Below are 15,469 nucleotides of genomic sequence, written 5' to 3'. Positions count from 1 at the left end.
ACTAAGGAAAATGAATCCGTGCACAACTTCACCAAAAATTAGCGATAACAAAAAAGAGCTAATGCCTCGATTTGTTACGCCATACTTTCTTCTTTACGAGTGCGATTAACGCTATGAAATACTCCTTATTGTGTGTTAAATACAATGTTCGACTCGTTAAAATATAGCTTTAGACATAAATGAATAAAATACAGCTTACCTATTATCGTCTGACATGAAAACCATCAAGATTTGATAAAGAATGGCTGGCGAACAAACCGCGAGCATGTTCCCCCAAACGGCTCCATCGGCGCGAACCAACTGACTAAACTATTCAACGTGCGCTTCCTTTTATAGAGAAACCCGCTACCGTGCGAGAAACACGAAAATATGCATGGTATGCATTAATTAATCAATTGTTATTACCTAATTAATATGCGTATAATAAGTGCCAACCCTAACGATATGTTGTACGTGAAGCCATCATGTTAACCCTAACCCTAGCACTAACCCTACCCCTAAACATGGTTGGCAAAACATCCGGCTATAGTAAGGGTTATTGCCAACTCTAACTCTAACCCTTGCACTTACCCTACATACCTCTAAACATGGTTGACAAAAAACCGGCTAGGGTTAGGGTTATTAGCTAACCCTAACCCTAGTTCTTATTCTATCCCTAAACATAATTGACAAAAAAATCACTAGGGTTAGGGTTAACGCCAACCCGTGGCCGAAAAACTGGTTAGGGTTAGGGTTAACTCCAATGCTAACCCTAACCCTAACCCCAACCCTAACCCTAGCACTAACCCTACCCTAAACCATGGGTGGTAAAAATCACTTACCCTAGCATTTGTTATTAGTTTCCAAGAAAATTCTCTAAAACGTGATAGGAAATTTTTAGTGTTATTATAAAGTATAAGTATTGAAGTATTATGAAAAATTAATAAATACCTTCAAAAAATATGAAGAACAATTATGATCAAAAATAGCATTATTTATTTATCTATCAGGGAATTTTTGCGTCATCTTTATTCTTATAGTTTAAAGTTAAATTTGAAAAGAAGAAACTTATAAAAAATGATAAATAAAAGAATTGCAAAAAGCGCACAAAAAAATCGCCGCACATTAGAGTCGAAACAGTACTTAATGGGCTCTTAATTCATCATCTAACACCAATGCTATGCGATTCCCTTACGTAATCGATATCTAAAATTATGTTATAAATATTGGAAACTTAAGTTTGATAACAATTAAAGAGTCTCAACTAAAATTCCTGATGCAGAAAGAAATAGTACTCAAGGGAATAACACGTGGATTGAAGTAACTTACTTATTGAGGACCTTGGTGTAGTTAATCTTCATTGAGCGCCGCGGTAGACAGTTGAACTGTAACAGAGACATTTATGATGTCTGCAGGTAAATCTCCATAACAATGGCCTGCGCATTATCCCCTATTGATCTTATACCTTAGGGAAGAATGTTTCCCACAACGAAATTGTTTTCCCTTGAGTATTTTTTCTTTAATTATTTGACGCTTGAGAAAATGTGAATAGGAGTAATACAAAGGCATTGTTTATGTGAACAATGCGAACACGCCCTGAGTAAACATCTTTTTTATTAAGTAAGATTATTCCCAACATTTATTCGTTTCATGTTGGAATTTTGAAAGAAAAGCTATTGCACGTGAATATGCAAATGTTTAGAGGACTGACGGACTGGGAACTAGACAAGACCCTCGAGTATCCCGCGGGTAGTTTTTTCTTTCGATTCCCTCCCACACCCTTTCTTTTCATGCCCCCCTCCCACAGGTAATGTATACACAACGCGAATAAAGTCTACAAATAATCAAATTTTGTTTATTTTTGTTTTCTGCCATTAAAACGAGAGAGAGATAGAGAGAGAGAGAAATTTTGACGAAAAAAGTTCTGAAAAAGAGTTCCCTCCTTTAAATTCTAGGAGTACTCATGAGAACTGTTTTTTGTTCAATTTTATTCAAGCAGTGTTTAGTCCGATTTTTTTTCGCTGTTTGACTCTTCAAAGTAACGGAAGGAAGTAAGGTCCACTGACTTGCTGCTAATGTTTCCGTAGTGTCCTGTGCAGTTGTTATCAATTCGTTGTAATTTCAATAGCTGACAAACACTTCAAACATGCTCTCTGGGTCGTAGCCATAGAAACCGTTCCACACTCGACGAATCCAACGATGTTTTTTGGGTGACGGATGCCTCTGGCCCAGACTCGAGTCCAATATCCATTTGTCTAGGATCATCGTTGCAAGTCAAAACTCAACTTCACATCTCCCTGCGTCGGTTCAAATGTAACTGTGTATGCGAGAGTCGCTTCTGATGCTGCCTTCTCGTCTAAATATGTCGGACATCTCATGAAATACACGGCCTGTTTAGTGTGTCGAACCCAGTCAAGAGTGTCAGTTCCTGTAGACTTGCACTTCTATAACAAGAAAAAGAAAGTGTTTAGATGTATGGCTCATCATATGATGTCAATACGAATAGCAACATTTGATTGGCAAATTTTTCCTTTGCAGAAATTTCACACTAATATCGGACTAAAACGTATAAGAAATGCCGGTGCGTGTCTTAAACTGATTGCTGAGCATTTCTTTGTCACAGCGAGTAAATTTATGAAATCTATAATAGAAGTATCTCACCTTTGTTAGTCCGTTGGTGATGAAGACGTCATCCATGACATGGAAGTCCATCCATAACACTACACAATGAAGAGTTCCCAACCTGTAATTGATAAGAATGAGAAGTAATGAGTTCTATTATTTCCCGATCGCAACACCATTCAACCTCACTGTTCCCACCCACCATCCCCGTTGTATTCGTCTGAAATCCCTACTGCACCCACCCATCTTTCCTGCTGCACCCCTCACCTTCCCCACTGCACCCACCCCTCAACCCCTCTGCACTCATTCACCTCCCGTGTTGCAACCACTCACCTTCCCTAATGCAACCAATTTCCCTACTGCAACCACCCACCATCACAATTGCATTCAACCACCATCCCTGCCAAACCCACCCACCATCCCTGACAAACCCACCCACCATCCCTGACAAACCCACCCACCATCCCTGCCAAACCCACCCACCATCCCCACTGCATCCAACCATCACCCTACTGCATCCAACCACCATCCTCACTGCTCTCACCCACCATCCCTGCCGCACCCAACCACAGTTTCTTATTGTTGTTGCGAGTACACACAACTTACCCTGTGATTGGCACTACTCCAGACTTCTTTAAAGTCTTCTCTGGTAATGGCTTTGTAAATTCGAACTCCATTAGATCTATGACGTCTGTCAGTGGACTAGACGGGTACTCCCACACGTGATGCGGTTCTAGCGCGATGCATGTTTCACAATCACCATCAATCTCTTCATTTTTCAGCTTTGACTTCTGAGGAATAAAAAAAGTGTTTGACCTTGAGTTAATGTGAAAATATGAATCAACAGTCATCATAAAACCCCTCTACTATGCGTTGGGATTGGATGAGTTACTCAAAGAAAGCCATTTCAGTGTTGCGGCATGTCATACCGTGTACGAGTAAGTCAGTATTGTAATTTTCCCACTCATACGATAACCACTCTAGGAAGCCATTTCAGTGTTACGGCATGTCGTATCATGTACGTGTAAGTCAGTATTGTAAGTTTTCCACTCAAACGAAAGCCATTCCTATGGGAAGCCATTTCAGTGTTGCGGCATGTCGTACCGTGTACGTGCTGTAAGTCAGTACCGTATGTTTCCCACTCATACGATAATCATTCTAGCAAGCCATTTCAGTGTTGCGGCAGGTCGTACCGTGTAAATAGGGTAATGCAGAATCGCACGTTTCCTAATTATACGAAAAGGGTACAAAAACCGCCGCCCTTAGAGTTACCTCCAGCAATGCGCATAGGTCTCTTGATACCAGGCTCTACAGTTTCTCTCAAAATATGCCGTCAAAAGATTTCTCACTCAAAAGATACAAAAACGGTACCCGGTAAAGTGCAAACAATGTAGGATCAACCGCGCTCGTTTAAGAGTAAACATTGAAGCTATCTATCTATCTATTAAGCTGTAGCTGTTGTATCACAGCTCAGTCTTGCGTTTCGAGCCTTCCTTATAAATAAACAAATGTTGAATAAAAGCACGCACATCAAACAGGAGAAACCTACCTCAATGAGCTGATCAAACAGAGACAAATCAAACCCCTCCACCCTATTGACAGGAGAATGATATTTCCACAGGTCCTTGAACTCCACTGCAATACCTCTAAGGATACCCCCCTGGGGCATGACCTTGACATCTTTATTGACAAGCTGTCGTATTGTGGTTAAAGCATACCAGAAGTACAGGTTGTGCCAGGGCAGGAGGCTGGTGTTAAAATAGGGTTCTCCTATGACAGCATCGATCTGATGAACGAAGATTAAAGAGATTCAAGGGTAAGGATTGTCTTATGTCATGTAAACGTTAGTCATTAGTAGAGTTGATCGTTGGTTCTCTCCTGTGCTTCGAAGATTTTTCTCAAGGTTCTCCGGTTTTTCCTTCCTACGCAAAAATCAATTTCTAAATTCCAATTTAAATCCAGTGCAAGAAGAGCTACTTAGGCGAACCACTGTTCATTCCCATTTATTTTTTTAACCTTGGTCTCTTGAAACGCAAGGAAAGGAATAAAGGTTTTATCTAATATTCATGGTCATAATCCCCTATGCTTTAGAAATCAATATTCTGGTCAATTATTTTAGTCAATTCTTGTGGTACGCAGTGCGCGAGACACTAACTGCGGAAATCTATGTGCCTACAACTCATGCGCGCAACGCTACGAAAAACCTTCTAACGTAATCGTTCGACTTTCGACTCAAGTCGGCTTTGCGCGTAACGAATGCAATGACAACAGATGTGAAACTCTCATTATGTGATGTACATGAAAGTTACGGTTAATATCGTGCGCAAACACAGTAGTGTCTTAGCTAGTTTTAGTGAAGGTCAATCAAAGAATGCGGCTATGTGTTATTCAATTTTGCATCAACACGTTTGCTTAACGTCCACCAAAACTCGGTTTACTTTCTGCTGGTTTCGATGTGTTCTAGTAGCCAAGACAAGAAAGATGTTTTGTTCAAACAATGTATCAGCTAAGGATTGATAATAGTTTTAAAAGCACATGACCTCATCCAGGAATAACAACAGATAGTTTGTAGGGTATACACGAAGTTTCCTTGAGTGCTCAGATTCACTCCATAAATTACAAGCAACGATAAGCTGCATAGAAGCTCTGGGAAGTACACGCGCAATTTTTCAGGCAATGCTGTTAAAGGAGGATCTTTTTCTACTTAAGCAACATTGCGTGCAACAAATTGGGTCGTGTGACATGGCTCACAACATCAATTGCCTGCAACATTGCGCGCGATATTGCACTGTGTACGTAGTTTGACAATAGTAAGAGAGTGTTGAAATGATACCAACTAGCACTGAATGCGTCGTGACATGGCTCACAACACCAATTGCCTGCAACATTGCGCGCGATATTGCACTGTGTACGTACCTTGACAATAGTAAGAGAGTGTTGAAATGATACCAACTAGAACTGAGTGCGTCGTGACATGGCTCGCAACATCAATTGCCTGCAACATTGCGCGCGATGCTGCACTGCGTGTCCGTAGCTTGACAATAATAGTAACAGACCAACTAGAACTAATTGCGGGCTATATAAAGGTTATTAGGTTATTTCTTACCTTGCCATTGGGCATATCATCCTTGCAGACGTTATCTAAGGTTTTGTCTAACAAATGCACTCTGTCATTAAGGTCATTTATATGTAGAATCTAAAGAAATAATAATAAGTATAAGATTTAAAAAAACATAAAAACAATAGGTTTTTATGGATAACGAGTATTCAACATTGAAGCAAAGGCTTGCTTAAGTAAGATCGCATATCAAATGACCTCCTCCTAGACTCGGAGAAAGGAAATTTGTGGAAAAACTAGACGATCGACATCCAGAAAACAATACAAAGGGAGATCACTATCAAAGCTATGATTAAAGACGCGCGCGAGTGCTGTGTGCAATTATAACTTACCTTTTGTAAAAGCTTCGTAAAAGATATCGAAGATTCCAAAACTAAAACCTGAAGAGAAAATAAAATTTTAAACTATATAATGACAAATGAATTAATAAAGCACAAGTGTATTATTGAATAAATAGATTCCATAACATTCTAAAGGGTCAAGGTTACATGTGAGTAGAGTTTGTTAAGCTTCTGACACACGGTGCAACATTGCATGCAACATTGCACGCAGCAAGAATGTTGCAGCGTGTGTCTACCCCAAACATGTTGCACGCAACGTTGCATGCAACAAACCTGAAGTTGAATCGCGCTTTACTCTTGCAATATTGCGCGCAACAAATTTCATCATGTGAACATGGTTGCAATATTACATGCAACGTTTTGAAATTTTCAGCCAATCTGCTTGCACCAAATTTATGACTGCGGACCAAATATCTTAACATAGCAGGCTGACACAAGCGATGTCGCGTGATTTTGTTGCAATGTGTGTCACCCCAATTCAAATTTGTTGCTTACAATGTTGCGTGCAATGGTGCACCGTTTGTCAGCACTCTTAGGGTTTGTTCGGTTTGTTAGGTTGATTTGAGGGTGTTTCTCTGGTTTCTCCAGTTTCCTTCCCCAGCAAAACCTAATATGCTAAATCCTATTAACCATTCCCTGACTTTGATCAGCCCAGAGGTTATTTCAAGCAATCAATAAAAAGTTTCAAACTATGTGTACTGAGTCACCATATCCAATTAGATCTCTTTAGCTATGTTTTCCCATTTTAGACCACGTGTCATTCGCGTCGTGTGAAAACGCAACTTTTCCAAAACGCTATGTGTGAATTTTTTTTGGAAACGAAATATAAAATATCTTAATGTGTGGATGAGACTTAATACTAGCTGTCTTATCTTGCCATACCTCTTTAAAACCAGCACTGGCTGCTGTGACCGGAAGAAGTGATTTATCACTGACACAAAACGCACTAGAACACCCTGAATTGACAAGCTGAAAAATCAGGTACAAAACATAGTTAAAATGTAAGAGTTACAGACTTGCCAAGCTAAATTTTCAAGGGAAAGGTAAGCTGTGGTGCTAATATACAATACAAGTGGCAGTGTGATTTTCCAAAGTGAGTCATGAGAAAGTATTATATAACTGTTGCATATACCACACCATTGAAAATGCTTATAAGTATTTAGGCAAGAAAATCAAAACACTGCAAAGTCTGATGGGGAGAAACGGTAGAAACCTGCCAATTGTATGACTGTTGTGATTAGCTTTACTTACAATGGTAACATCGACGTGTAAGCTTTTTCGTACCTTACTTAAAGCTGACTCAAACACAGAGTTTCTTTCTATGTCATTCAACATACAATATCGATGCCTGCTCCATGTTATATGAGCTCCACATGTACAAATAGGACGTTCTACTGCTGTTAGAAGGCTGATACAGAAAAACAAAAGTCAGAAGAGAATTTAACTATAAAATGCAAAAACAAAAACAAAAACAAAAAAAACACAACAACATGGATGCAAGGATGGAAGCAAGGATGGAAGCAAGGATGGATGCAAGGATGGAAGCATGGTTGAAAGCATGGTTGGAAGCAAGGATGGATGCAAGGATGGAAACATGGATGGAAATATGGATGGAAGCAAGGATGGAAGCAAGGATGGAAACATGGATGAAAATATGGATGTAAATATGGATGGAAGCATGGATGGAAACATGGATGAAAATATGGATGGAAGCATGGATGGAAGCAAGGATGGAAACATGGTTGGAAGCATGGATGGATGCAAGGATGGATGCAAGGAGGGAAGCAAGGATGGATGCAAGGATGGATGCAAGGATGGATGCAAGGATGGAAGCATGGTTGGAAGCATGGATGGATGCAAGGATGGAAACATGGATGGAAATATGGATGGAAGCATGGATGGAAACATGGATGAAAATATGGATGGAAGCATGGATGGAAGCAAGGATGGAAATATGGATGGAAGCATGGATGGAAGCAAGGATGGAAACATGGATGAAAATATGGATGGAAGCATGGATGGAAGCAAGGATGGAAACATTGATGGCTGCATGGAAGGATGCAAGGATGGAAGCAAGGATGGAAACATTGATGGGTGCATGGATGGATGCAAGGATGGAAGCAAGGATGGAAGCAATGATGGATGCATGGATGGATGCAAGGATGGATGTAAGGATGGATGCAAGGATGGATGCAAGGATGGATGCAAGGATGGATGCAAGGATGGATGCAAGGATGGATGCAAGGATGGATGCAAGGATGGAAGCAAGGATGAAAACATTGATGGAAGCATGGATGGAAGCATGGAAGGCAGCAAGAATGGAAGCAAGGATGTAAGCATGGATACCTTTCTCCATGCTGAACATCGAACCATAAACTGTACTCATCATGGCAGCAATATACTTTCAATTCTTGTTCTAGAAGTGAATAAATAGAGTTTTTATTGCTAGCATTTTCAAAATTTGTGTGATCATCAATAAAATCAATATCCGTAGACAGACTTTTACTAGCTGGACTCCTGCTAATATGTCTTTGGTCTTCTACTTATTCATGGAAAAGAAATAATGAAATTTGGTGACCCCGTAACTTTATGGAAGAATTCTGTTATGTAGCAAATATGTAAAAGATAAAGGATTTTGTTTAAAAGAATAATTATAATCTATACGTAGTTTTTAATTTTAAAAATATAAAATATATTTTATACCTTGTTTGATTGGTAAAGGTTTCTTCAAATAATAAACAGCTTGCATCCAGTGATCTCTCCACTGGAATAAAAAATACAAAATACTTCACTGGCTAGTTCCAACATTTTGTTTAAAAACATTTTTGCTGCATTACATGCTGAAGGCAGGACCATTGAGCATAACATTTACATTTAGGGCAAAAAATATGATTATGATGGTAGTAAGGTGTTGGTAGAGTGATTTTAATTAGCCCAAAAAACAAAGTTGTATTTAAGGTGACTAGCTACTTTTGAACATTTATTTTAAGCTCATGATGTGTGCCTGCACCAAAACTACTGAATTCCCTTCAACATTTTATTAAGGAAACATGCAAGTTTTGAACTTCAAGAGGGCAAAACCCTCAAATTTTACACAGTCCTCTATACTTTTTATAAGCTTACTCTAAAGAACTTCATATCAAAAAATTTTTTTTAAGAAGTTTTTTTTAATGTATGAAGAGATTTTTGTACGTATTTTGTTAGACTTTATGATTGAGAGCACTAAAGGACAACATATGACAAATCAAGGTATTCAGTTCTTTGTCTTTTTGTCAAAAATATTCATGTGAAATTGTAGAATGATTCAGTATAGCCAGCATTTGTGCAATTATATAGTCTGCAAAGAACTTATTATCTTATCAATTGTAATTTTTTTCTGATCACTCTCGGTAACACAACTTTTGCTTCAATAACTCATGTAGGCATCCATTAAATGCTGATTATCTTGTAAACAAGCTTGGGACAAAATGTTTTTCTTTTCGAATTTCACTTTTAAAAATTGTAGTTAAAATTTTTTTTCCCCGAGACTAATATTAGTCACCAATTACATAGTGACAGTCAAAGTAACACAAAAGAAAACAAAGGAATTAGTATCTACTAAACAATATATTATGTGAACTATTTTTACACAGGCCAAGTAAACTCAATTTAAAAGATGTTGCCTACCTACCTATCAGCTAAAGCTCAAGTACAATAATTAGCAATTATTCTGCGAAGGTGAAGTGAATATCGGGGAATAATAACTGAAACAAAGTTGAGGATATTATTCCCGATATTCACTGAGCCTGAAGTGAATAATTGTTTTAGTATAAATACACAGGTAATTCTTTCAAAAAAAGAAAAAAAGAAGATAAAAGACACATTTAAAATTAGGTAACCACAACAAAGTGGCTGGCCACCATTTTGGATTATCACTGGAGGCGATTATGGTGTGATAATCTGAGTTTCTCGTCCAATCAGCGCGCGCAATTTTCAATAATCACCTGTGTATTTATACTAAACCTAGTTATTTGCAACTTAGGCACATAATGTGTATATTTTACCTGACACTTATCCCCATCAGGATGAGCCCATCTAGGTGCTGTTTCCAAGGTGATCTTGCCATCGACATCCATATCAAGTAACCACCACACAACCACCCCATGTGCTACTCCTGTCTCAGTTGCTATGGTTTCAGCATGGTACTGAGCCTCTTTATTTTCTCCTTCTTTGAATGAAGTTATAGAATTTGGTATGGAGAAAACATTTGGGCAGTTTGAATTGAGGTTATTATCACAGAAATCGAATCTGGAACAAAAACGAAACAAAAGAATAAACATTAAATAAAAACCAGTTATACATCATCATTGTCTTCTTCATCCACCAACATTGGTACAACATGAACACACGGTCCACATCATAATAATGTTCATCAGCACAACCATCATCTTCTTCATAATCCACCAACATTTGTAACATGAATAACCCATGCCATGTTATCATTATTATCATCATACACACGCTATCATAATTATCATGATAACAATCACCTTGCAAAATGATTATCGCCAACAGAGCATCATCGTTGGTCAACATCATCATAATTCTCATCTTCCTAAACGTCTGCCTCTTACTCATCACTAACATAATGTAGTACTGTTGTCATAAATATCATCCTTGATATTATCAACATACTCAGTCCTCGTTAACCCCTTCTTTTTCATACTTGTCTTTATTCTCAATGTTCTTTTCCTTGAGAAGGCGTCATCACTTACCTCAGTACAGGGATTGGTTCAGAAAGAAACCCTATCTCATGGTCATGGATCTCATCGACATGAAGATCAAATCCACTTGTCGTACCAAGACATGTTGTCATACTGTTGGGTAACTTGATCTGTGTACCACATGGTAGCTAGAAACAATAAATACGATTATGTAATTAAAATAGATCTTTAATTTATATTAGACATTTTAGGATGCAGTACAAAAACTCATTCTAATGGCCAAAAGTATAAATTCTGTTACCTTGTCTGGTTCGAGCTGATGCATTTCCCATAATGCTGTGCAGGTAAACACCTGTGCATAAATAGTACCAGCAGCAGGAATGCAGACAAATCCAGGCTGGAATAAAAGATAATTATAGATGTGTAGATTAGATTATTAGATCATTATGATAATAGATGGATGGATGGATGGATGGAGGGAGGGTGGGAGGGAGGGAGGGAGGGTGGGAGGGAGGGAGGGAGGGAGGGAGGGAGGGAGGGAGGGATGGATGAAGGCATGGATGGAGGGATGGTCTAACAAATGGATGGATGCATGGATGAATGAATAGATGGATAGATTAAACAATAGATTGATTGATCAATTTATGCAAAAATGGATGCATGGGTGGGTGGATGCAAGGATGGACTAACAAATTATGAAATAAATCAATTGTACTGTATCTATAGATACAGTAGTGGCATACATGTTAAGTGTAATCTACCTCCAGTAATCTCTGACATGCATCAATAAGTGTTGGCAAGGCTCCCTCTCCTATCAACTCAGTATCCCACAGCTCTGTCACCAGCAGGTTTGCTCTTGAGTCCATATCACAGTTTTCTAGAAAAGGACACAATCGAACCTGAGTGTCTGAATGAGAACACTAACTTTATCGAACTCTGAACAAACAACCCCATGGTATATCAGGAGACAGTTACCCAAAAGATTGAATGAAAGATTGGAATTTAACTCATTTATAGGGTTTGCGGAGGAAGAAAACTGGAGAACCTGGAGAAAATACCCTCAAACCAAGGGAGAGACCAAACAAACTTTACTCAATAAGCCTTTTCATAGTTTAAGAATTGATTCCACTGCGCATGCGATTTTATCAAGCATTTCTCACCTTCTATTGTCTTAACCTTCTTTTGTTCTTAATTAAACAAAAGAAGGTGAGAAATTCGAGATAAAATCACATGCACAGTGGAATCGATTCTCAAACTATGAAAAGGCTTATTATTCAGGAATTGAAATTTGATAAGCCATAGCTAGAGACCTGTGAGTCATCAAAACTATCTACTAAGTGATCCATAACTTCTCCAATGAAAACCAAGGTGTCATCATGATGGAATGTGTACTGTTACAATCAAAGTAACACTGAGTGAATATCATACCTGGACCAAGAATAACATCTGTAGATCTTTTATTGACAACCTTTAATCTGTCTTTAAATCCATTCTTTTCTATAATTTCTGCTGCCACCTTTGCAATCGGTGGGAATGCCTAAATGAAGGAAAAAAGTTAAATGAACAGATAACTGCAGATCTGACTAGCAAACAGGTTCAAATCCACCTGGAGCTCGGATCTGTTTTCCCGAAAAAATTTGCTTGATGAAACACAATTCACATCTGTAACTGCAGATCTCTTCACATAATTGGTGGGCATATAATGATGACATTCATTTTCATTGATTGTTACTTAAATTCCCAACCAGAATTCTACAGTTCAGAAATCGAATGAGAATGTCTCATTTAGTAACGTTATGTTCAATATTTTGGGAGTAATTTTTTTAATGAAAATGCCATGATTTACAAAGAAATTGTGGTCGTGTGGCCCATTGCACAATTCAATAAAGCAAAGTAATAAACAATATCATTAAAAGTGGTTGGCATAGATTACATACCTCACATGCCGTAGCAGTATCAGCACCACTAGTAGCAGCCATCATGGCCAGCAGCCCTGATCCTGTCCCTATATCAAGTACATGAATCTTCTCTCCAACAGACTTCATCTTTTCTACTGCTTCTTTAGTTGCTGCATAGTATTTTTTATTCTACAGAAATAAGTTGTAGTAATCCTCAAAATTAGTACTGTATGTGGCCAAGTTTGAACGTTTTATCACATAATAGAAGAAAAAAATAAAAAATTTGATAGAGTAAGTTAGCTAGATTTAGACAGATTAATTTTCATCCAGGCTAGTCTTTCTAGATGCAAGGTGATTTTTGCAGAGGAAGGAAAACCCAAGAACCGGGAGAAAAACCCTTGAAGCATAGGAGAGAAAGAACAAACAACTCCACTCACAAATAATGAGTCTGAAAATTGAACCCGGGTCGCATTGGTGAGAGGTGCGTGCTTTCACCTTTATGCCAAAGAGACGATGCCAACCATGCTTCCCATATAAATATATAATCCAAATATTTTTTGGAAAAGTAAAATTTTACAAAGAATTTATAGCTGATACAAAATGAATGAATTTTCCAGCTATACATTATTTGTAAGGTTTTCAATGTTCAAAAAAAATATTTCCTTTCCAAGTTAATATTGAGTACACAGCTTATAATAGAAATGTCAATTACATACCCTTTCATCATCATGTAACATATCTGCATATGCCGACCTAAGAAACACATCGTAATAAAATGAAAATAAAAGTCTATACTAATAGATCTCTTTACTTAACCTTGGGCATAATGAATGTTGTTTTTTTTCATTCCAGAGCATGTCATTCGTTGTTTTTTGTTTTTCATTCCAGAGTGTGTCATTCGTTTTTTTTTTTGTTTTTGTTTTTTTCATTACAGAGTACGTCATTCCCTAGCTTGAGATTAAGATTCTTTGTTTTACAGTTGCATATGAGAAGACTCATGACTATGGATGGATACAACTCGAGTAAAGAATCTTATTCTCAAGAGAATGACTTGTGATCTATTCAATGCATAGCTAAGCTTGTTTTATCCACTTCAATTTTTCTATTTTTCCCATGCATTCCCACAAATGACAATAACGTTGCTATCTAGTATCTTGAGGAAATAATGAACACGGGAATTAATCAAATACAAAAATGTATTCTTATATTAACCCTAGAAATAGTACAAACCTTAACCCAGATGAATCGTGTTTTAGATTAGAGGAAGCTCTCATAAATTAACGTCATATAAATAAATAGCATTCGAGGAATGGTGCAATGATTTTGTAGAAGCCAGGTGAAACCTCTTATCCAATCTCTCACTTACCTGGCTATTTCGTCTCTCAGATCGTAGTTCTCGTCTTCGACAACCCACTCCATTTTTCCAGTAATCGGAGAAAATCTCTGGCAGAACATTTGCTCAAATCTTATAAACAACTCTTGAAACTCGAGGTTTCTCTCTTCACATGTAGCACTTGTGAACCAGCAAACACAGCTGGTCAGCGAGCTTGTAATATATAAGGATGTTTTTAATTGGACAATTTGAAAATGTAATTATTTACGAACCAATCATAGTTGTTGATATATAATAAAGTGTAATCGAGGAATGCCTGACTGGTCTTGAGATATTCTTCTCCAAAGTCCTATTATGCAACTATGTTATGTTAACTTTTTATGTATAAATATTCCTAAAATTCCACTATTTGTTTGGAAATATGGATCAATTAGAGGTGTGTAGAGGTAACTTGATGTCTTACGAGAAATCTGGATTCGATCGGGAATTTATAAAATATACTGAGTACCAGCTGTCCGTCACTCCAAAAGCTGCTGTCCTTATCCCATTATTTATCAAAAATGGCCAAATTCACGTCTTGTTAACTCGACGATCCCATAGCGTAGGATCTCATAAAGGAGAGGTTTCTTTTGCTGGAGGAAGAGAAGACAAACAAGACTCGAGTATTGTAGAAACAGCTTTACGAGAAGCACAAGAAGAAGTTGGGTTAGATCCAAAATATGTTGAAGTAATCTCGACATGGAAGCCCAGTTGGGTCGGAGTTGGATTCAGTAATTCAAAGCTCTCGTTAGTTTATCCTGTCATTGCTATACTTAAGCCTGGATTTATAGTACATGCAGACAGTTCTGAGGTTTCAGAGGTGTTTGACGTTCCTCTGGAATTTTTTCTTTCCTCAGAAACCCATGAACATGGCAAACTTTCGTTTCAAGGTAAACAAGTGTGTTACCACATTTTCCGATATCACAATTCACTGGACATCGTTGATAAGAACGTTGATAAATCGGAGCAGAAAGAAGGGTATATAATTTGGGGATTTACTGGAACTATATGCATGAGAACTGCTGTCGTTGCCTATGGAAGATTGCCATCTTTTACTCTTGTCAATGAACATGAGAAAAAAGGACTTGGTGGCTACATCAACTACATCAATAATGACAGCTCTGTTTGTAAAAACGAGTCGAAGTTGTAGAATGATATTATATATGCAATTCATTAGTTTACTGAGTTAATTTTACTGAATGGGCATCCTTAACAGTAAAGACCTACTCTCTGAAGCAGGGGTCAGCACAATTCAATAGCCATATGACCAATGCCATAACCTGATCATCAGCACATGTACCCCACCCCCTCCCCCTATACAATGCTTTTTGCTTTTTGACATGGATATAGATAGCATGGATCGTGATGTACCTTTGACCATATAATAAATGGATTTCAGCTCATGCCATCATAAGTGTGGAAGAAATAGCCCTTTT

At 37.9% G+C, this 15,469-nt stretch overlaps 1 protein-coding gene across 1 annotated transcript; it reads right to left on the bottom strand.

The window, feature by feature from the left end:
• Positions 1 to 1,814: 1,814 nt before the first annotated feature.
• Positions 1,815 to 14,169, bottom strand: LOC116292768 (protein arginine N-methyltransferase 7). The gene is made up of 18 exons (XM_031700120.2): positions 14,028 to 14,169; positions 13,378 to 13,414; positions 12,701 to 12,850; positions 12,192 to 12,300; positions 11,525 to 11,640; positions 11,065 to 11,160; positions 10,815 to 10,951; positions 10,104 to 10,347; positions 8,764 to 8,824; positions 8,407 to 8,476; positions 7,345 to 7,468; positions 6,943 to 7,029; positions 6,052 to 6,099; positions 5,708 to 5,797; positions 4,151 to 4,387; positions 3,208 to 3,392; positions 2,641 to 2,722; positions 1,815 to 2,423 (listed from the first exon to the last, which is right to left on the bottom strand). The coding sequence occupies exons 1-18, from the start codon at positions 14,114 to 14,116 to the stop codon at positions 2,241 to 2,243; spliced, it is 2,145 nt and encodes a 714-aa protein (XP_031555980.1). The 5' UTR covers positions 14,117 to 14,169; the 3' UTR covers positions 1,815 to 2,240.
• Between the last annotated feature and the right edge of the window lie 1,300 nt (positions 14,170 to 15,469).

Source organism: Actinia tenebrosa, unplaced genomic scaffold (genome assembly GCF_029948245.1).
Source record: "Actinia tenebrosa isolate PJP-AT-01 unplaced genomic scaffold, QUT_ActTen_1.0 PGA_scaffold2__45_contigs__length_23673736, whole genome shotgun sequence".
Lineage (NCBI taxonomy): Eukaryota > Metazoa > Cnidaria > Anthozoa > Actiniaria > Actiniidae > Actinia > Actinia tenebrosa.
Note: the sequence above shows the minus strand (reverse complement) of the source record. Positions and strands in the feature narration are given on the sequence as shown.